Below are 23,054 nucleotides of genomic sequence, written 5' to 3'. Positions count from 1 at the left end.
ATATATTTAAAACATAATTGCTTTTAGTAGTCATCTTGTTGAGAGGCAAAATTTGAAAGAAAAATGGAAATTATAATATTACTCATCTGTTATGCTTACAGATAAAGGAATGGAGGAATATTTGCACAGGAAATGTGACAGCTCTGCCACTATCTGTGGTTTAGAGACTATCAATTAGTATTTCCGAAAGTATTATTTAAGTCATAGTCAAATACATGGTCTCTCGTGTTGCAGGTGGATTCTTTACCAGCTGAGCCACAGGGGAAGCCCACATGGAGACACTGAACAATAAATGTTTAAAATAGTGGGCACCTACTTCATCTGTTTCACAATGGTACTTTTTCCAGATTCTCCTGCTCCTGCAATAGAAATATGGGAGTGTTATCAACTGATATACCAAGTTCTCATAGACATTAAAACCTGTGACTCTCTTGTGGGTTAATCTTTTACAGACCACCTCTTATGTAAAGAAGGAGAGTAATCAATCAGGACTTGAAAGGTATTATTGGCTGTCTACTTTCTAAGATAGTAGCAACCCCTCTATTTTGATACTAGAGTCAGATATAGTTCTGGTTCCAAGGTAGAATGTGTTTTGTAAACCAAGAAGTGTATACCATCAGGAAAACATCAGTTCAGTTCAGTCACTCAGTCATGTCCAGCTCTTTGGAACCCCATGGACTGCAGCACACTAGGCTTACCTGTCCATCACCAGCTCCCGGAGTTTACGCAAACTCATGTCCATTGAGTTGGTGATGACATATCTATATATTATTGCATTTAAACATGACTTTACAAAAGCTTTTCTCTCCTAAGTTTTCAACTCTCCCCTCAAATGGTTCCAACTTTATAGTTTCTCTGTGTGTGTTAGTCGTTTAGTCATGTCCAACTCTTTGTGACCCCATGGACTGTACAGCCCGCCGGGCTCTTCTGTCCATGGGATTTTCCAGGCAAGGACACTGGAGTGGGTTGCCATTTCCTTCTCCAGGGGATCTTCCCAACCCAGGGATCGAACTCAGGTCTCCGGCATTGCAGCAGGATGCTTTACTGTCTGAGCTACTAGTCTCTAGATCACTCCAGAATGTGTCTTCCTATATCCTATGTGATTAAATAGCAAGGAAAAAAAGACAATAATTTATTTCCAGAACTATTCAAAGCCTATTCTGATTGAAGGATGAGCTTTTGTTTTCATCATCATGTTTATCTTGTTACATAGAAATTTTATGTTTAAAATAGAAAGCTGCCTATAATACTAAGCAAACCTAAAGAGCCGTCGGGATAACAATAACAAAGGAATGAATGTCTCACAATGGATTACACATTCCGGAGAGAGGGGAAAGAAGTGGCAGTAATACCATAGAGAACCAATTGCATTTATCTGGGGGCATCTATTTAGTTGATGATATACAATACACAACTGTATTTTGGTATTGTTGGCAAACATGTAAAAAGCTACAAAATTCACATGATTTAAAAATTTTAAAACATAAACTTTTAATGAAAAAAATATAATTTTCTATGCTATACAGAAGAACTTTGTTGTTTACCCTTCTATATATACCAGTTTATATCTGCTTATCCAAAACTCCCAATTCACCCTTCTCCTGCCCCTCCCTACCCTGGCAACCACCAATCTATTTTCTAGGTCCCTGATCTCTTTCTATTTCATAGATAGGTTCGTTTGTGTCATATTTTAGAGTCCACATATAAGTGATATCATATGGTGTTTGTCCTCTTTCTGACTAACTTCACTTATGATAATCTCTGGTTGCTTTTCTGTTGCTGCAAATGACATTATTTCATTTTTAATGGCTGAGTAGTATTCCATTGTGTATATGCACCACATCTTCTTTATCCTTTCATCTGTTGGTGGACACTTAGGTTGTTTCTATGTCTTGGTTATTGTGAGTAGTGCTGCTATGGACATTAGGGTGCGTGTATCTTTTCAAATTATAGTTTTGTCTGGATATATGCCCAAGAGTGGGATTGCTAGATCGTATTTTTAGTTCCATTTTTAGCTTTCTGAGGAACTTCTGTACTATTTTCCATAGTGCTTGCACCAACTTATGTCACCACCAACACTGCAGGAGGGTTCCCTCTTCTCCACATATCTTCTCCAGCATTTGTAACTTGCAGACATTTTAGTGATATCAGGCAACTTCTTGAAATTTGGTAATTCTGGGTTTATACATGGGAGAAAAGCAGGGGGTCATCAAGAGTTGATAAAACCTGAATAATACAAATCTGTTCATAAAGTTTTTATATAGAATCACTAAACTTTAATAAATTGAGGAAAACTCAATGTTCCTTAGGTTATAATTAACATTTATCAATAAAAATGTGACATTGAAATATAATATTGATGAAGGGCCTATAAAAAAAGATCAGTGAGTGAATATTTAACCTTACACTAATTTCTATATCCTTAAGAGAAGCAAAGGCTTTGATATGTTATTATGAAATTGAGTCATAGGACATCTTTAAAGTCTGTGTGCTTGTTAACTCTGGACAAATTTCAAAGCAGCATTACTAAGACAATTTAAATATCCAGGAAAAACCCAAAGTTAGGAAACTTGATTAATAGATGTAAACATATCCCTTACCAGCATGGTAATCAACTGCCTTGTTTTACCAAAACTAGTATAATTTTATGGAACAAAAGTCATGACTTCTGGCAACCCTGAATCTAAGAATTTTATTCAAATTATATGAAAATCTATATTGAATCAGAAGATCTTGGCTACACTATCTGAATTTCTAAACCCACTGTTGCCCACTATTGTCCTTTCCTTGCCTCACTTTTTTCCCTAGCACTTACCTCATTCTAGAAAGTAACACATTATTCACATATAGTTTTTAAATTTTCCTGTCTGTCTGCAAGCACTACAGAGTAAATGCCGCAAGGGCAAGGGAATTAGTCTGTTTTGTTCACTCACGTATTGAAAGCACATAGAAGAGTGCTTCATAGTAGAATCTCAATGAAACAAATGCATTATTTAACCTCAGACAGTACTTCACAAGTAGCATTTTGTCCTTGTGTTTTATATGCTTCTTCACATTGAATTTCTCCCTGACTCAATGTTTTCTTAAACTCTGATGAGCAAATACAACTACACCTCAGTTTAATTCTACTTCACAGAAAATTGGTTTTTTCTTACTCAGAGGAAATTTTCTTATGTTTTTCTAGGAAAATTACGTATCTGTAGCCATCTGAAAGAACTGCCCACCTTACAGGATACTGAGGAATCAAAGTAGTAAAGCTATGGTAAATAATTTTATTGCTGGTGATGATTTATAGATTATTCCTCTTGGATAAACCTCCAGCATACTTTGCTTTATGGTGTAATGCTAGTCTTTTCCACACCACTCATTGTGAAATTATACAACGAAGTTGATAAATACAAAATCAGCCTCAGCAAATTTGCTAATCTTTTTTCATAGATTTTAAATCTAATCAAACAAAATTCACAGATGGGGCACAATCATTTAATAGAGGCTTCCATGTGTAAGAATGAGAAATTTGAGATAGTGAAAATCACAATAAAATATCACCTCACTTGTTTTTAGAAGACAACTGGCTATATTATTTTCCATGGCTAAGTGTTATGTTTGTGAGGATGGCAGGAGTAAATCAATGAGCTTTGCACAGTATCTTGGTTTACTGGCTTTATGTAATTTGCTATTTTGCTCCAGACTGCATCACTTTGAAAGAAAAGTTATTCAATAAGATTATAAAACTGTTCTTGGTAGTTTTTGAAAAAACTCCAACAGTAGACGTAGACATTAGAAATCGCAGCATCATCCTACACAACTAAAAGATTTGTAGTATATCTTACTTCTCTAAATATGTTTTCAGCTTTGCTAGATGGAAAATTGCAGGGTTCTGGGGATATGGGAGGAAAACCAATTGGCCCCATAGAAACCCCAGGACTTATCCATTCAGAAATAGTTTATGTTGCATTTTCTTCAACTAGAGTGGAAGCACTGAATGAAAAAATTTTCGAGAAAATTTGAGAGATTGAGAATGTCTCATTTTTAACTATCAGTTACATAATGGTATAATATCTATAATTTCTACAATGAAGTGAAAATAATTTAGATAATTTTCATTTAATTTCAGTTATCTATCTTGAGAATAATAATCTGTGTAAAGACTTTTCCAGAATTGTATCAGCATATGTATCATGGACAGATATACATTTGAACCGCTGTTGAACACATAAAAATTTTTTAAATAATCACAACTATATTTCATTAAGATCTGGCAAGTTTCCAGAACTATTTCTGATGCCAAAGGGTATGTTATTATACAAGGATTGTTGATAACCGATCATTCAGATGTGTCAGATAGGCAGAATAATCACTTTTGAAAAAACAGCATTACTCTTTAATGAAATTCTGTATGAAAACTATTTTCCTTTGAAAGATTTTAAAATAGCTACCTGAATAATTTCCTACTCTATGTGGTGACTTCAGGCTTCTATATGAAGGCCCAGTATAGGCAACTATAGGAATAAGATGAAAATTCCTGAAGAAAAGCCCATCTATCTAAAATCTAATTTATTATTTGCCCTGCTGCAAAGTTTTTTTAGGAATAAATTATTGAGTCCCATGCTCACAATGTTTCTAGGTCTTAGTTCACAATAATCATTCCATTCCTGTAAGATTAGATCATGCTACTCGGCCAAATATAGACATCAAAATAGTGTGTTTACACAACCCAAGGGCATCCTGGAATAATCTGTTCCTTCCTAATTATGATGGTGACTAATATTATTATCTGGGTCAAAGTGTAATGAGGGAATTTTAACAAGCTATTTATTTCTTCGAAGAAGAAAATGTTTCAAATAATTAAATATTTAAGTTTATACTTAATTCATACTTTAATGCTCATAAATTGTTTTATTCTTAATAAGTATAAATTAGAGGTTTTATTCCACATTTTTCTTTGCAAATATATTCAAAAATTTTTAAGGCTACACGATGTCTATGAAGTCTATAAAGTGTGAAGTGAAAAGTGTTAGTGACACAGACGTGTCCTACTCTTTGAGACCCCATGAGTCACCAGGACCCCATAACTCACCAGGCTCCTGTCCATGGAATTCTCCAGGCAAGAATACTGGAGTGTGTTGCCATTCCCTTCTGCAGGGTATCTTCCCCACCCAGGGATCAAACCCAGGTCTCCTGCTTTGCAGGTGAGTTCTTTACTGTCTGAGCCACCAGAGAAGCCATTATAGATCTATACCAGTAACTAAATTTCACCTAAACACTTTCAAATCCTGCTCACTCATTTCATAACTTGTTAAAATAGGCAAAATGAAAATAAACCCTGATTTATAATCCTGCAGAAGCTCTTTTGTAGGTACTCTTAAAATCACATAACTGTGCAGAAGACTGAAACCTTAGAAGCCAACCAGCTGTGCATGCATCTTCTTTCTATACATGAGAATACTGACTCTAGTAGAAATTATGATACTCATCTAAAGTCCTAGACCTAACTTAAAACAATGAAATTAAGCTCGTGCTGCTACTGCTGTTGCTAAGTCACTTCAGTCATGTCTGACTCTGTGTGACCCCATAGACAGCAGCCCTCCAGGCTCCCCGTCCCTGGGATTCTCCAGGCAAGAACACTGGAGTGGGGTGCCATTTCACTCCCACGGTTGTGTCTAACGGTTTGTGACCCCGTGGACTGCAGCACACCAGGCCTCCCTGTCCATCAACAACTCCCAGAGCTTGCTCAAACTCATGTCCATTGAGTTGGCGATGCCATCAAACCATCTCATCTTCTGTTGCCCCCTTCTCCTCCTGCCTTCAATCTTTCTCAGCATAAGGGTCTTTTCCAATAAATCAGTTTTTTGCATCAGGTGCCCAAAGTATTGGAGTTTCAGCTTCAGCATCAGTCCTTCCAGTGAACATCCAGGGCTGATCTCCTTCAGAATGGACTGGTTGGATCTCCTTGCAGTCCAAGGAACTCTCAAGAGTCTTCTCCAACACCACAGTTCAAAAGCATCAATTCCTCAGCACTCAACCTTCTTTATAGTCCAACTCTCACATCCATACATGACTACTGGAAAAATCATAGCTTTGCCTAGATGGACGTTGCTTGGCAAAATAATGTCTCTACTTTTTAATATGTTGTCTAGGTTGATCATAGCTTTTCTTCCAAGGAGCCAGTGTCTTTTAATTTCATGGCTGCAGTCACCATCTGCAGTGATTTTGGAGCCCCAAAAAATCAACTCTGTCACTGCATTGTTTCCCCATCTATTTGCCATGAAGTGATGGGACTGGGTGCCATGATCTTAGTTTTTTGAATCTTGAGTTTTAAGCCAGCTTTTCATTCTCCTCTTTTACTTTCATCAAGAGGCTCTTTAGTTCTTCTTCACTTTCTGCCATAAGGGTAGTGGTATTTGTATATCTGAGGTTATTGATATTTTCCCCAGCACTCTTGATTCCAGCTTATGCTTCATCCAGCCCAACATTTCACAAGATATAAGTTAAATAAGCAGGGTGACAATATACAGCCTAATACTAATCTTATAATGATGCCTTATTTTAAATTATTAACTGGTAATGTCAATACCAATATGATGTCAAGACATAAATTTAAAATCACTTTTAAAAAATTAATATGGAAGATGTGAACTTTCATAGACATATGGGTATGCAGTTTATGAGTTTATGGTTGTAATCTTTTGGTAGACTATTGACATAAAAGATTTTTAGCTTTGTTTCTTGTTTAGAAGCAATTCTATTTCATTCACTATTCTTTCTCATTGAGCAACAACAAACTTCTCTGTCTCTTCCATGTTACAACCCATCATATAGACTAGATAGTGGGTAGTGAAATGTAATAAGCAAACTCATGTTTTGGAATAAATGTAAGGTTGTACTCATTGCTGAATGTGGGTGTCTTGATGGAAGTTAATCTCTGAGAGTTTCCTCCTTTATAAAATTGACTTACTGATATCTATCTCCTAGGGTTTGGGTAGATTGAAATAGTTGGTACAAAGTCTAACTTACAATGAGTTCTCAACATTCTGTATTATTTGAAACATTCTCCACCTCTTTTCCAAGAGATATTTCAATTATAATATGTTTGACTCCTTTCATCCTTTCTTCTGGAACATGATTTTTAGATTCCTTACCCTCTGAATCACACTCCATGAGAGAGCCAATGTCCTTCTGAAACACTGTCTGACTTAAAATTTTGCCATAGATATAGGTGATTTTATTAAGGGTACTGATTTTCTGACTTAGTAAGATAGGGGTACAAAATAGATCTGCCTCAATCCTAGTACTTATTTCTAAATAGAACACTTTTCTTAATAGACATTATGATTAGTTTACCTCTTCTTCTATTTTTTTTTTTTTTGGTAGCTGTATTTTTTTAACCTATATTGAACTTTTAGCAGTTAATCTGTTTCTACTTTTTTACATCATCACTTAGCAAACTGGTTTTCCCACATACTATATGGGTATACTACATGTGTATAGCTGATTTTGAACTTCAATTAAAGATATCTGCTAAATTCTGTTCATTTGGGCCAAGCATTTCTGCTAGTTTAGATCACTTGGAATACTGACTTTACCTTAAACTGTATCCTCCAAATTCTGAATCTTACTCAAGTGGGAAATTTTGCCTTATCCACTTTCACTCAAATCCCTGATGAGAACATTGAAAAGGAGAAGGTCAAAGACAGGAAACTGTCAGTCCATTCATCATCGTAAGTCCTTGTTCACAACCTGTAGTTAATGATGCTAAATATTCCCCATTAAGTATGACCATTACTACAGGTTTTTGTACCTACTCTTTATTTCTAGTGTGATAAAAGGTTTTATCAAGAATGTGTAAAAGTTTGTTTAGTGTGTATGTGTGTGTTCATGCACATGTGTGTGCATCTCCTGTCATAATCGTGTTCTTTCTCCTCTGATAATGTGAATAATATTAATGTTCCAATAGTATTTCAACAGGTCGTTCTTGAGTTCTCTCTTACCTCTGGCTTTTTTCTTTTAATATACATTTGTACATTGTTGGAATCAGTTTGGTGATATTTTGGTTTGGTGTTTGGATCTGCATTCATGAAGGAGTTGGCCTGTTTTTGTCAAATTTTATTGTTAAGTTTATCAAATAATCTATTGAGAAGGATTTCCTTTAAAAGTTTTTATGATTTTAAAGTGATCTGCTCATGAAGTATTTCAAAGAATCCATTTGCAAAATAATATGGATGAATTTGCAGATATATTTGTCTATTTTCTTTTATCAGAAAAATAATATCCCAATTTACACTTATTTTCCTCAAACTTTTAATTTTAATAATCTCATAAACTATGGAATTTTGAGAAAATAGTACATTAGATACCTATATTTTATACCTTCACCTTACCAATTATTAGCACTTTGTCCTTTGCATTTTTTCATATATATAAATTCATATACACACATATATATACATGTATATACATACATATATACATGTATATCTGTCTTTATATTTATGCTTTGTTTTGCTGAACCTCTTGAAAGCAATCACACACTTCACCCGTATATAATTCAGAATGCATCTTCTAAGATGCATTCTAAGAATAGGTCATTGTTCCAGAAAATCATAACACTATTTTCATGCTTAAGAATATCTATACAAATTCAAAATGTTATATAAAATATACTCCATATTCATATTTATTTGATTGTTCCAAATTGTTTTTCAGACCTTTTCTATTTCTTGGACCCAGGATCCAATCAAGTCTTACACATTTCCTTTGTATGTTATGCTGTTTAAACTCTTAATTTAGACTGTTTCCCATGTTATACTGCTGCTGTTATTATGTTTTCATAACTGGCATTTTTCCAAAGTCTAGGACAGTTTATTATACAATGTCCAATATTCTGTATTTGTGTGGTGATTAGATCCAGTGTGGTGTAAATATCTTAGCATAAATATAAGTAATTTTGTGGGGCTTTTTGTAGTGAATCACATTAGTAGTCATATGGTGTCAGATATATTTCAATTACTAGTGTAACATCAAGTACCTATTTCTATGATGTAGTAATGATGAGCATTCTGAAACTGTAAAAAGTCATCAGCCAAACAAGCGTATTTCATTTGTGAGAATGTTGTGGCTATGTACTCTTTCCTTCCTAATGAAAATTTATTTAAATACTTCCAGTTTTATACTTATTTTAAAATAGTTGATAATATTTAAAACATCATATATATATATATATATATATGCCTTCTAGGATTTTGAAGTATTTTAACTTCAAAATCCTTTTGGTGGCTCAGATGGTGTCCTTCTGGTGGCTCAGACAGTAAAGCATCTGCCTACAATGCAGGAAACCAGGGTTCAATCCCTGAGTAGGGAAGATCTCCTGGAGAAGGAAATGGCACCCACTCCAGTATTCTTGCCTGGAAAATCCCATGGACGGAGGAAACTGGTAGGCCACAGTCCATGGGGTCGCAAAGAGTCGGACATGACTGAGCGACTTCACTTTCTTTCTTTCTTTTCTTATCTTTTTAATGTACTTCTTAGGCTAAAAAGTGGGTAGACCAATGAAATATATAATTATGTGATATTTCCCACACAAGCTTGCTTTAGATAGAAATGTAGATGATAGAAGGATGGATTGATAGAATTTATCTAAGTGTTCCTTAGTTGGGGAACAGTTATGCATTTTGTATGAATTCTTCAAACTAAGACCTTGGTTAATTATACAGTTGGCCTTTATATACTGTATATCTGGGAAAAAGAGAACAGGAATTAAATACATCAAATTAACAGCTCTCACTTGAGTTACCCCTCCTGATTTCCAGACCCATATGTTTATCTGTTCAATAGATATCTCCACTTGGTTGTTCTCCAAACAACACAAATTTGAATGTCTCAAACAACTGCTCTTTTTGTTTTGTCCCCAACCTAAACTTTGTCCTGTATTTCACATACTGATGAATCAAATAATCACTATTCCTTATTCTGCCCTTAATCATTCCTCTGACTTAACAGCCACAGGCAGTCAAGTCACCAAGTTCTCTTATTTTGTCTCATAAGATCCCTCAAATCTCACTTTCAAACTTATAATTTCTGCCTTAATTTACAATCTCATCAAGTGTTTGCAGAGTAGTAACAATTTCCTAGTTGGCCTACCTACCTCAAGCACCTGCATAAAGTCTTTATCTTATAGCATAGCTTGGATAGTCTTAGACAAAAAAATCCAAGTATTATTCTTCTCATTTACATTTCTAAAAATCTATCAAAATCTTCATTGACTTAAAAAAAATACCTTATTATATGACATACATGTCTTTTTTTTCCCCCAGTTCTTTGCAAGTGCCAAATGTATATCTATGCTTTAGTCACCGTAACCAGCCTACAGAAATGTTTTATGTTCCCAGCTCCATCATTCTTCCATGCATTATGCAGGCATGCTTTTCTGTACTAGGATATCAGTGAAGACAAAAGCAGACATATCCACTGTTTTTATAGAACTTAGAATGTGGATACTAAGTTAAAAATGACAGAAATAAACATTAAAGCCTTTGTTCTCCTGTAAACTAATGTGTGATCTTAAAAATTGAATTACCTCAGTAAATTCTCATTTTCTTCTCTATATAATGAAAATACTATTTCATAGCATTTCCTTGTAGATTGAAAACCATAACAGAGTAGTGGAATAAAAGAGAAACATGAGACCCATTCTAGCAGAGATAAGGCTAGAACTAAGCTTTGTAACAAAGATCAATCTTTGGACAATGAATAGAGAATGATTACAAAGAAAGGAATTAAAGAAGATTGAAATACTAGAGTGAATATAATGGAAAAGAATACAATGAAGGGCCTCATTAAAAAGATGAAGTTTGAGGATGAATGGACAGCAAGATAAACTTGGAGGATGATTGCCAGGTGCCCCAAAGTATAATCAGATTATTGATAAATAACAATTGTTGACTTAAAAAAAAAACATACGATGAGAGTTTGAGTTAAGTTTTATTTGGGGGCAAAATGAAGACTATAACCCAGAAGATAACATTTCAAATAGCATTGAGAAACTGCTCCAAAGAGGTAGGGGGAGGATCATTATATATGTAATTTTGGAGAAGGGGGAGTACATGCAATCAAGCACACATTTTTTGTGAAAAGTTTCTTCTAGTGTCACGAAGGTTACACCTAGTCATAAGGAGTAGATGTTAGTGATTTTAGTGCTTTTCTAGATATAAGGAAATACAAGAATTGAACTTATAAAATTGGCTCCCCAAAACATCTATCTGAAGACCTGTTCTGTCAGTTTTTCCTAAAGGACAGAGTGCCTCATTTCTGTTTTCTACCCTGAACTTCTTTAAGGGGATGTTGAAGATCAGCAGCTATAGCAGCACATGATTTAATCCTTGCAGTGATAGATGGCAAGTAACCATGGCAACTGCTAATTTGTAGTTGACACAAATATGGATCCAGAAATCGGGCAAAAGAAAGGATGTTAGAGTCATTCTTCTAGAAGTGATAGCTACGTCCTGATATGAGGTCCCTGATACAGTACAGACTGAAAAACACAAAGGCTCAAGGACAAATTTTGGTGCATGAAACTACTTATAAATGGAGAAAAAAGAAGCAAGCTTGAATGAAGTGAGGAGTAGAGGGATATAAAAAATTAGAAAGTATTGCGGTGTAACAGGAGTTAAGAAAAATTCAGTTATTGAGGTCTCAGCTTTGTGAATTGCAGATTTTCAGGGATCTGTGAGAGATCATTTTTGGTAAAGAGAATGAATATACAAATTAGATCTCAATTAACTGAAGAGAATGGAAACAGTATAGCAATAGAAGAAGTGACCATACACTAGTTGGAGAAGTATTTTAGTATAAACACATTTTAAAAGATAACTATATAAGGTGAATCAAATGAGCTTTATGGAATCAAAGAAAAATCTCTAGGTGACTGGGAAGAAATATCATTATCTGCCAAGAGGAAGGAGCTAGCAGAGAAGAAGTTTGAAAGTGACCAACAGGATAATTCATAAAGCAAAATTCTTAAAATATAGAAGGGAATACAATTTATAGCACAAAGGCTGAAGTTACCCTTAAATGAGAATGGAATACCACAAACTCCTTAAAACTAGTTAAAGTGGGAGAGAATGAAGGAAAGCTTAGTGAAGAGATGTTTTGGAGAAAGCTTTGGAGATGATGTTTGATGACGGTCTTATGAGCAGTGGTCATCTAGGGTGAGGTGGAAGGAGAGAAGATTGTAGTTGAAAGTGATGTTGGAAATGTAGAAATAGCTGCCTTTTGGAATATTTTAGTAATAAACTACAAATAAGTAAAATAATTATTAGCCTGGCTAAGGTTAAAAACTCCCATTTGAATGCAGAGTTCCAAAGAATTGCAAGGAGAGATAAGACAGCCTTCTTCAGTGATCTGTGCAAAGAAATACAGGAAAACAATAGAATGAGAAACGCTAGAGATTTCTTCAAGAAAATTAGAGACACCAAGGGAACATTTCATGCGAATATGGGCACAATAAAGGACAGAAATGATATGGACTAAACAGAAGCAGAAGATAGTAAGAAGAGGTGACAAGACCACAGTGTGGTGTGATCTCTCACCTAGAGCCAGACATCCGAGGTAAAGTGGGCCTTAGGAAGCAACACTATGAACGAAGCTAGTGGAGGTGATGGAATTCCAGTTGAGCTCTTTCAAGTCGTAAAAGATGATGCTGTTACAGTGCTGCACTCAATATGCCAGCTAATTTGGAAAACTCAGCAGTGCCCACAGGACTGGAAGAGGTCAGTTTTCATTCCAGTCCCAAACAAAGGTAATGCCAAAGAATGCTCAAGCTACCGAACAATTGCACTCATCTCACAGGCTAGCAAAGAAGGCTCAAACTTCTCTAAGCCAGGCTTCAACAGTCTGTGAACTGTGAAATTCCAGATGTTTAAACTGGATTTAGAAAAGGCAGAAGAACCAGAGATCAAATTGCCAACATCCGTTGGATCATCGAAAAAGCAAATGAGTTCTAGAAAATCATCTACTTCTGCTCTATTGACTATGCCAAAGCCTTTGACTGCGTCTATCACAAATGTGGAAAATACTTCAACAGATGGAAATACCAGAGTACCTGACCTGCCTCCTGAGAATCTGTAGGCAAGTCAAGAAGCAACAGTCAGAACTGGACCTGGAACAACAGACTGGTTCCAAATCAGGAAAGGAGTACATCAAGGCTGTATATTGTCATCCTGCTTATTTAACTTATATGCAGAGTACATCCGGAGAAGGCAATGGCACCCCACTCCAGTACTCTTGCCTGGAAAATTCCATGGATGGAGGAGCCTGGTAGGCTGCAGTCCATGGGGTCGTTAGGAGTCGGATACAACTGAGCGACTTCACTTTATTTTTTCACTTTCATGCATTAGAGAAGGAAATGGCAACCCACTCCAGTGTTCTTGCTTAGAGAATTCCAGGAACAGGGGAGCCTGGTGGGCTGCCTTCTATGGGGTCGCACAGAGTTGGACACGACTGAAGCGACTTAGCAGCAGCAGCAGAGTACATCATGCAAACTGCCAGGCAGGATGAAGCACAAGCTGGAATCAAGATTGCTGGAAGAAATATCAATAACATCAGATATGCAGATGACAATACCCTTATGGCAGAAAGTGAAGAACTAAAGAGCCTTTTGATAAAAGTGAAAGAGGAGAGTGAAAACGTTGGCTTAAAGTTCAACATGCAAAAAAATAAGATCATGGTGTCTGGTCCCATCACTTCATGGCAAATAGATGGGGAAACAGTGGAAACAGTGACAGACTTTATTTTGGGGGGTTCCAAAATCACTGAAGATGGTGAGTGCAGCCATGAAATTAAAAGACACTTGCTCCTTGGAAGAAAATTTATGACCAACCTAGACAGCATATTAAAAAGCAGAGACATTACTTTGCCAACAATGGTCCATCTAGTCAAAGCTATGGTTTTTCCAGTAATCATGTATGGATGTAAAATTTGGACTATAAAGAAAACTTAGCACTGAAGAATTTATGCTTTTGAACTGTGGTTTTGGAGAAGACTCTTGAGAGTCCCTTGGACTGCAAGGAGATCCAACCAGTCCATCCTAAAGGAAATCAGTCCTGAATATTCATTGGAAGGACTGATGCTGAAGCTGAAACTCCAATACTTTGGCCACCTGATGAGAAAACTGACTCATTTGAAAAGACCCTGATGCTGGCAAAGATTGAAGGCAGGAGAAGGGGACGACAGAGGATGAGGTGGTTGGATGGCATCACCGACTCAATAGACATGAGTTTGAGTAAACTCCAAGAGTTGTTGATGGACAGGGAGGCCTGGCGTGCTGCAGTCCATGGGGTCACAAAGAGTCAGACACGACTGATTGAAAGTTAAAAACAGGAAATTGTCAACCAGGAAACAGAATGATACACCATTTTATTCTACAGTACCTGGGAACGAAGGAAATTAGGTATTTACATGGGACCAGGATCAGCACTAAAGGTTGAAAAGATGTTAAATAATGTTACTTTGGAATAAATCAGTTGGGAGTAGTGTTATTAGAACAATAATAAGTGGAAACTTTGAGGAGTTTTCCAGGTTTGAAGTTGTGAATGTCAACTAAGATAGAGGATTAGGGTAAAGAATATTTTAGACTTTAAGAGGGACACAGGTAAAATGGTCAACGTTGAAAGGAAGCAATATGAAATCAAAGATAGAATCCAGTAAGTATGAACAAGTATGAGATGGTAAAGAATCATATGCTGGTCAGGGAGTGACATTTCTAGATATCTTAAAAGAAAGCAATTTTAAGTAGCAAATTATATTTGAATATAAAATATTGAGGCAGGAATTAAACCTTTGAGTTCTAGTTTATTGACCATCTGGTGATGTCCATGTGTAGATTCTTCTCTTTTGTTGTTGGAAGAGTGTGTTTGCTATGACCAGTGTGTTCTTTTGGCAAAACTGTTAGCCTTTGCCTGCTTCATTTTGGCCTTCATTTCCAAGGCCAAATTAGCCTGTTACTCCAGGTATCTCTTGACTTCCTACTTTTGCATTCCAGTCCTCTAAAATGATAAGGACATCTCTTTGGAGTGTTAGTTCTAGAAAGTCTTGTGGGGCTTCATAAAACCATTCAACCAGCTTCTTCAGCATTACTGGTTGGGGCAAAGACTTGGATTACTGTGATATTGAATGGTTTGCCTTGGAAACAAACAGAGATCATTCTGTCGTTTTTGAGATTGCATCCAAGTACTGAACTTTGGACTTTGTGTTGACTGTGAGGGCTACTCCATTTCTTCTAAGGGATTCTTGCCCACAGTAGTAGATATAATGGTCATGTGTGTTAAATTCACCCATTCCAGTCCATTTTAGTTTGCTGATTCCTAAAATGTCGATGTTCACTCTTGCCATCTCCTGTTTGACCACTTCCAATTTGCCTTGATTCATGGACCTAACATTCCAGGTTTCTATGCAACATAACTGTTTACACCATCAGACTTTACTTCCATCAACAGTCACATCCACAACTGGGTGTTGTTTTTGCTTTGGCTCCATCTCTTCATTCTTTCTGGAATTATTTCTCCACTGTTCTCTAGTAGCATACTGGGCACCTACTAACCTGGGGAGTTCATCTTTCAGCATTGTATAATTTTGCCTTTTTATACTGTTCATGGGGTTTTTAAGGCAAGAATCCTGAAGTGGTTTGCCATTTCCTTCTTCAGTGGAATACATTTTGTCAGAACTCTCCACCATGACCCATCCATCTTGGGTGGTACTACATGGAATGGCTCATAGACTATATTCTTTGCAGCCAAAGATGGAGAAGCTCTATACAGTCAGCAAACACAAGACCAGGAGCTGACTGTGGCTCAGATCATGAACTCCTTATTGCCAAATTCAGGCTTAACTTGAAGAAATTAGGGAAAACCACTAGATCATTCAGGTGTGACCTAAATCAAACCCCTTATGATTATACTGAGGAAATGACAAATATATTTAAGAGATTAGATCTGATAGGCATAAAGAACTACTGACATAAAGAACAGTGCATAAAGAACTACTGACAAAGGCTTGTGACATTGTACAGGAGGCAGTGATCAGGACCATTCCCAAGAAAAAGAAATGCAAAAAAGGCAAAATAATTGTCTGAGGAGCCCTTTCAAATAGCTGTGAAAAGAGAAGCTAAAGACAAAGGAGAAAAGGAAAGATACACCCATCTGAATGGAGAGTTCCAAAGAATAGCAAGGAGAGATAAGAAAGCCTTCTTCAGTGATCAGTGCAAAGAAAAAGAGGAAAACAATAGAATAGAAAAGACTAGAGATCTCCTCAAGAAAATCTCTATACCAAGGGAACATTTTATGCAAAGATGGGCACAATAAAGGACAGAAATGGTAGGGACCTAACAGAAGCAGAAGATATTAAGAAGTGGTGGCAAGAACACACAGAAGAACTATACAAAAAAGATCTTCATGACCCAGATAACCATGATGGTGTGATCAGTCACCTAGAGCCTGACATTCCAGAATGCGAAATCAAGTGAGCCTTAAGAAGCATCACTACGAGCAAAGCTAGTGGAGGTGATGGAATTCCAGTTGAGATATTTCAAATCCTAAAAGATGATGCTGTGAAAGTGCTGCACTCAATATGCCTGCAAATTTGGAAAACTCAGCAGTGGCCACAGGACTGCAAAAGGTCAGTTTTCATTTCAATCCCAAAGAAAGGCAGTGTCAAAGAATGTTCAAACTACTGAACAATTGCACTCATCTCACACACTTAGCAAAGCAAGGCTCAAAATTCCCCATGCCAGGCTTCTACAGTATGTGAACTGTGAAATATTCCAGATGTTCAAGCTGGATTTAGAAAAGGTAGAGGAACCAGAGATCAAATTGCCAACATCATTGAGAACGCAAGAGAGTTCCAGAAAAACATCTACTTCTGCTCTATTGTCTATGCCAAAAACTTTGACTGAGTGGGTCACATCAAACGGTTGACAAGTCTTAAAGAGATGGGAATAACAGAGCACCTGACCTGCCTCCTGAGAAATCTGTATGCAAGTCAAGAAGCAACAATTAGAATTGGACATGGAACAACAGACTGGTTCCAAGTTGGGAAAAGAGTAGGTCAAGACTGTATATTGTCACCCTGTTTAATTAGCTTATGTGCAGAGTATGTCATGCGAAATGCCAGGCTGGATGAAGCACAAGCTGGAATCAAGATTTCTGGGAAAAATATCAATAACATCAGATATGCAAGATGACACCACCCTTATGGCAGAAAGCAAAGAAGAACTAAAGAGCCTCTTAATGAAAGTGAAAGAAGAGAGTGAAAAATCTGGCTTAGAACTCAACATTCAAAAAAATAAGATCATGGCATCTGGTCCCATCACTTCATGGCACACAGAGGGGGCAATAATGGACACAGTAATAGACTTTCTTTTCTTGAGCTCCAAAATCACTGCAGATGGTGACTGCAGCCATGAAATTAAAAGACGCTTGCTCCTTGGAAGAAAAGCTATGACCAACCTAGATAGTATACTAAAAAGTAGAGACGTTACTTTGCAAACAAAGGTCTGTCTAGTCAGGCTGTGGTTTTTCCAGTAGTCATGTATGGATGTGAGAGTTGGACTACAAAAAAATCTGAGTGCCAAAGAATTGGGTTTTTTTGAACTGTGGTGTTGGAGAAGACTCTTGAGAGTCCCTTGGATTGCCAGGAGATCTAACCAGTCCATCCTAAAGGAAATCAGTCCTAAATATTCACTGGAAGGACTGATGCTGAAGCTGAAACTCCAATACTTTGGCCACCTGATGTGAAAAATGACTTATTGGAAAAGACCCTGATGCTGGGAAAGATTGAAGTCAGGAGGAGAACAGGACAACAGAGGATGAGATGGTTGGATGGCATCTCTGACTCGATAGACATGAGTTTGAGTAAGCTCCACAAGTCAGTAATGCACAGGGAAGCCTGGCGTGCTGTAGTCCATGGGGTCTCAAACAGTCAGACATGACTAAGCCACTGAACTGACTCTAGTTTATTAGGATCGGAGTCTAATACACAAAATCAATATTTTTATATCTTGATGAGTATTACCTTCAATTTCAGCTTGAATCCCACTTCATTAGAGGCAAATTCTACATTGATATATTTGTAGGAAAGTTAAATAAGGAGATGGATTCTGAATTTGAGTGTAAATCTTAACTGGAAGTATATTTATGTAAAATTTATCACAGAGACTTTATACCATCAAATGTTTCACTACCCTCTTTCCTTTTTAATTAATGGAGGGGTAAATAAATTGTGTTAACTCATGTTGCTTATCTGAATATTTTTAAAAGTACAGCATTGCTCTTAAATCAATAATTAAGGTTTGAATATAGAAAATGAATATAAAAATGCTCTGTGATATAACATGAGATGTTCTGTTATATTACAGTTAATGAGAGTTATTTTCAGCAAGACAGGATATTTAATCTCATTAACAAATACCATAAGTTGGCTAAATATGGAATGCCTTAATGAATGGTTTATATATTTCATGTGAGGGACTTATGAGTCTGTTAATGTGTCCTGATTATTAGATATATATTAATCTAAAACAAACAAATCAGTGCAAAATGTTTGTCTAAGTGCTTTTTGCCGGTTAGAGAAAAGGGACACTGTAGAGAGCTATTTGATGCTGCCAAATGCCATTAGTTATAAAAAATATAACTGTAAATATTTGACTTTTCCTCTGAAGGCTTCAGATTGCTATGGTGCAAATAGTTGCTTTGGAGACAATTTGAAACTCTCCAAGTAGACTGTTTCTTTCCACTTTACTGAAAAACAATTTTAAATATTTGTACAATATTTGTACAAATAGTAAAAATATTGTACACCCAAAAGATTGATATCTTTATAAAAATAAAATATTGTAAAATATTTTTAAACAAAATATATTAATATAACAAAGAATGATTTTAATTTAAAAAAATTGGAAACATTACTCAGGAATTGCTTCTACATGTTGTTCACAAGATTCATATCACTGGTTATCCGAAAGAAGTTTTTTTATTTCTAATTATGCTTTGCAAGTTTTAATTGTAACATAATTATTCCAGGGGACCTGTGTAAGTGATCACATCCACAGACAAGCATTGACTATACTGGTGTATTAGAAGCATAAAATAGAGCTTCTACATTTGATGAATTTATACTCTAGCCAGTGACTGAGGAACACCTCCAGTTTTCTGCATCCTTTCCCACTCATATATAGAAATGCTTTTAAAAATAAAAAGACCTATTTAAACAGAATACAAGTAAGAACTTTGACATAGCATGAGTCTTATGTCCTCTTTCCTCTTGATATACATAAAAGGATATACATATGTGTATGTACATTGCATTACTCGATAATTACATAAAATTAATGTATATACACATATACATTAAAAATGATACTGTGATGTTTACAAGATAGCACATAGAAAAATAAAGAATAAATGGTTTAGAATTAAAGGAGTAGAGCACCAGTATTGAGTAGTCCATGACAGTGCTGGAAATCACTGGCTAAAAGCTCATTACAATATCATAACTGAACATTGTAGAATGAATGAGGCAAGGTTTCAGATATGATGAAAAAACAAAGCTATTTTTTCCCCTATACTTTGGAGCTCTGAATCTATCCAGCTCATGTGATGAAAATTTGTAAAAGTGAAAAAAAGAAGTAATGTGTTAAATAAGTAAATTTGAACTAAAATTTGAAATAATAAATATAAAGAAAGGAGATATAGAAAAAACAGAAACATCAACCACAATGATCTCACAATGAAAAGACAGGTATTTCTTTTGAATGGAATTGAAGTGTAGTCAAACATCTATAAATTAAGATTTTTTTTTCTAATTTAAATAAAATTAAAAAATAAAGTAACATAGGAAATCTACAAAAAAGAACAGCTTATACATTAGCATTTGTTTTTTCTTACTAAAATGCACTCTTTCTGGGGCACCTTTACAGGCTAATTAAAAAAACAATACATTCCATGGCATTATTGTCTTGATAGCAGTTTTATCAAATAAGCCGGAAATGTATGTCATCTCCAGTGTTTACTAGAAGGCTGCTTTTTGTTATAGAAGCAGATTTGGCATCTCTTGTATAATTTTACTGAATGTCTGAAAGGTAGAATAAAAGGGAGTCTGTCTTCAAGGTGATCCTTTAGTTGTAAAGTGCACTGTGATATAGATAGCTCTTCAAATTCAGTGAAATCTTATGTCCAGTGATACCGAATAGTACATCTACTCCACAGCACATGTTAACTTGGAAAGTTGTGCTGTGTTTAAAAAATTCACTGAATAACAAGAGGATCGACATAAATAATGAATTCTGTTGAAAAAAATTTTTTTTCAGATTTCTATAAATTTAAGATTTCTGTTTTTATAAAAGTAGAGCCAGACTCAAGTTCTGATTTCTACCAAGGCTCTCCTGGTTGGTCCCACAGGACATACACTCATTGCTTAAAAACAGTTGTTCAGACAAGACTGATGAATGAGAATCATTGTTTCAATGATGGGAGAAATTAGATCTCATTAGTGAGGAGATTTGAGGGTGGGAAGGTTTACTTTGGTTCTACTGAATGCTTTTATATATTAATGAGGCCAAATTGAATATAAAGATAATAGGTTAGATAATTTCAGTTCAAAACATGAGAATTGAAGCAGAGTTATTATAAGATTTTATTGTTTTGAACTTTGACAACTTCATCATTAGATATAAAACTCATATGACTTTCTTGTTAGCTCAGTGAGTAAAGAATCTGCCTGCAGTGCAGGAGACCCAGGTTCAATCCCTGTTTCCTCAAGATTCCACTCCAGTATTATTGCCTGGAAAATCCGATGGACAGAGGAACTTGGTGGGCTATAGTCCATGGGGTCACAAGAGTCGGACACAACTTAGTGACTAAACTACCAGATAGAACTTATATAGAGTCCAGAGGGGAAAACTGAGTCAAGGGTTTGAAATATCACTGAACAGGGAAAGCTACAGAGAATTTTATTCATCTGTGTAAATAAGATGTGATAGAGAAGTTCAGTGACATATTGTTGGAACCAAATGAATCCAAATGTATGGTAACACTGGAGATGAGTTTATGCAATTGTGATTGTCTTAGGATATTAAAAGCTGTAGTAGTACCACTAAAGTTCTTTGTATATCTTCTATGACGTTACCCTTTCCTCTTTATGTAGCCCATCACTTTAATCTAAAAATAATTTGTATATTGAAAATATCTATTCTTTTGAAATTTTATTCAAACGTAGGGATTCTCTGTGTATTGTGTTACTAGTCCTGTGCCATGGTTCTTAGTACAACAGGGACACAGAACGTACTTGCTGGAATGTTTGGTGTTCCCTCTCATCTTTTATTTGTTTTCTCTATGTCCACTTATTACTTTCCCTCTTGATCAAAGTCTCAGAATACTCTGGAGCATTAGGGAAGTTGCATTTGGTGGTTTCATAAGAGCTGACCCCTACATCTTTCTAACTTACCAACCTCTCTTGGTAGTTACTTGTAAGTGCTGTGGGTGTGAGACCTCAGGAATTGGGCATAAAGAGAGAAAACATTTCCTTCCTTGGAAGAGCAAGTGGTGGGAATCTTCTAGCTGGCTTCTGAGATACTCTTGCCACTGGGAGCAAATCAGACATGGTAAAAGCACACATAGACACGAATGAGAATATTTTGTTGTGTGAAAGAGTCACAATTCTGAAATAAAATGGACTGCTTTTGTGTATAATGAAGAGCAGGAGGAACATATAACTACGATTAAATTGAAGTTCTTGTTTTATATTCTTTTCATAGGTCTTTATTTTATTTCAAAATCATATTTATCTTCTAGGCACTGTGACATGTTTAGAAAAATGCATGATATATGAATTATATTCATTCTTTAAGTTCATTGAACATTTATTAAATTCATAGCTGTGGTTAAATAGTGTGCTGAATTTTGAGGGAATAAAAAATAGAAGAGATGTAATTCCTGACCTCAATGAATATTTAAATATCCCAAAAGGATTTAAATGGAGTATTTTTCAATTATATAGACAGTATTCAGAAGCCTGAATAATATTAGTATCTTTTAAAGTACTTTATCATTACTCTCTAAATAACTTGACTAATTGGTTTTAACAGTATAAGTAATTAAATAACATATTAGTGTTGATACCAAACAAAATATTTCCAAACAAAATGACATAAATCTTTGTAACATGTAATTAAAGGATTTCTTCCATATTAAAAAGTTGATATTCAGAAAATGACGATTACAATAAAATAATAAATGTCCATGAGTTTTTTTAATAATAAAAGATTACTGACATAGAGAAATTGAGTCATCTAGTAAATATTTGTCTCTCTGGTTAATAAAAGACATGCAATAAAATCCTAAGCAAAAAAGTAAATATTTACAGAGTACACATACAATCAATTTTGAAACACATTTTTGTAATAAATCTCCCATATGGTAATACCCTTGAAATTAAAGTTTGAGAAAAGTAAATACATCACAGTTGAAAAAATAGCAGGGTTTTAAAGGCAAAAGGAAAAAAGGATATTACCTAACAACAGCAACTTTACAGTTCTTGCATCTCGCTCAGCATCTTCCTGAAGCTTTTTCTCCAATTCTTTTGATCTTTTGGCTGACTCCTTGCTCTCTGAACTAATTCCAATTCCCATCTTGTAGTGTTAGATGCTTGTCAGTTTATTTGCTCAAACTTTTTGGAATGTAGAGCGCAGCTGGTGCTCTGGTTTGGACATAGGATGTAAGAGCAATGCTCTGCTGAAGTACGCAACAGCCCATTCCCTCATTTTCGAAGACTCTGCTTTGACTAAGGAGATGCTGTCACCTGACAAAGGGTAAAACCACACAGTTCTATGGCAGCTAAAGAGAAAATTCATTATACTTTCAAATTAAGTGGTTACTTCTGGCACTCCTTCAAACCTGTTCATCTTCCTTAAAGAATAGCATACAATAATGTAGAAAGTTATGAAAATCTGTACACTAAAGATCTGAAATGGGCAATTCACATAGTGTTTATCACTAATAGGCAATCTT

At 35.6% G+C, this 23,054-nt stretch overlaps 1 protein-coding gene across 1 annotated transcript in view; it reads right to left on the bottom strand.

The window, feature by feature from the left end:
- Positions 1-22,778, bottom strand: part of GNAT3 (G protein subunit alpha transducin 3) — a 55,941-nt gene extending 33,163 nt beyond the window's left edge. Inside the window, exons 1-2 of the mRNA XM_061413801.1 lie at positions 22,558-22,778; positions 317-359 (exon numbers count right to left, since the gene is read on the bottom strand). Of these exons, the coding sequence (XP_061269785.1) occupies positions 317-359; positions 22,558-22,675 (161 nt within the window). The 5' untranslated portion in view covers positions 22,676-22,778. The remainder of the gene's footprint in view (positions 1-316; positions 360-22,557) is intronic.
- Between the last annotated feature and the right edge of the window lie 276 nt (positions 22,779-23,054).

This window comes from Bos javanicus, chromosome 4 (genome assembly GCF_032452875.1).
Source record: "Bos javanicus breed banteng chromosome 4, ARS-OSU_banteng_1.0, whole genome shotgun sequence".
In the NCBI taxonomy this organism is placed as follows: domain Eukaryota; kingdom Metazoa; phylum Chordata; class Mammalia; order Artiodactyla; family Bovidae; genus Bos; species Bos javanicus.
Note: the sequence above shows the minus strand (reverse complement) of the source record. Positions and strands in the feature narration are given on the sequence as shown.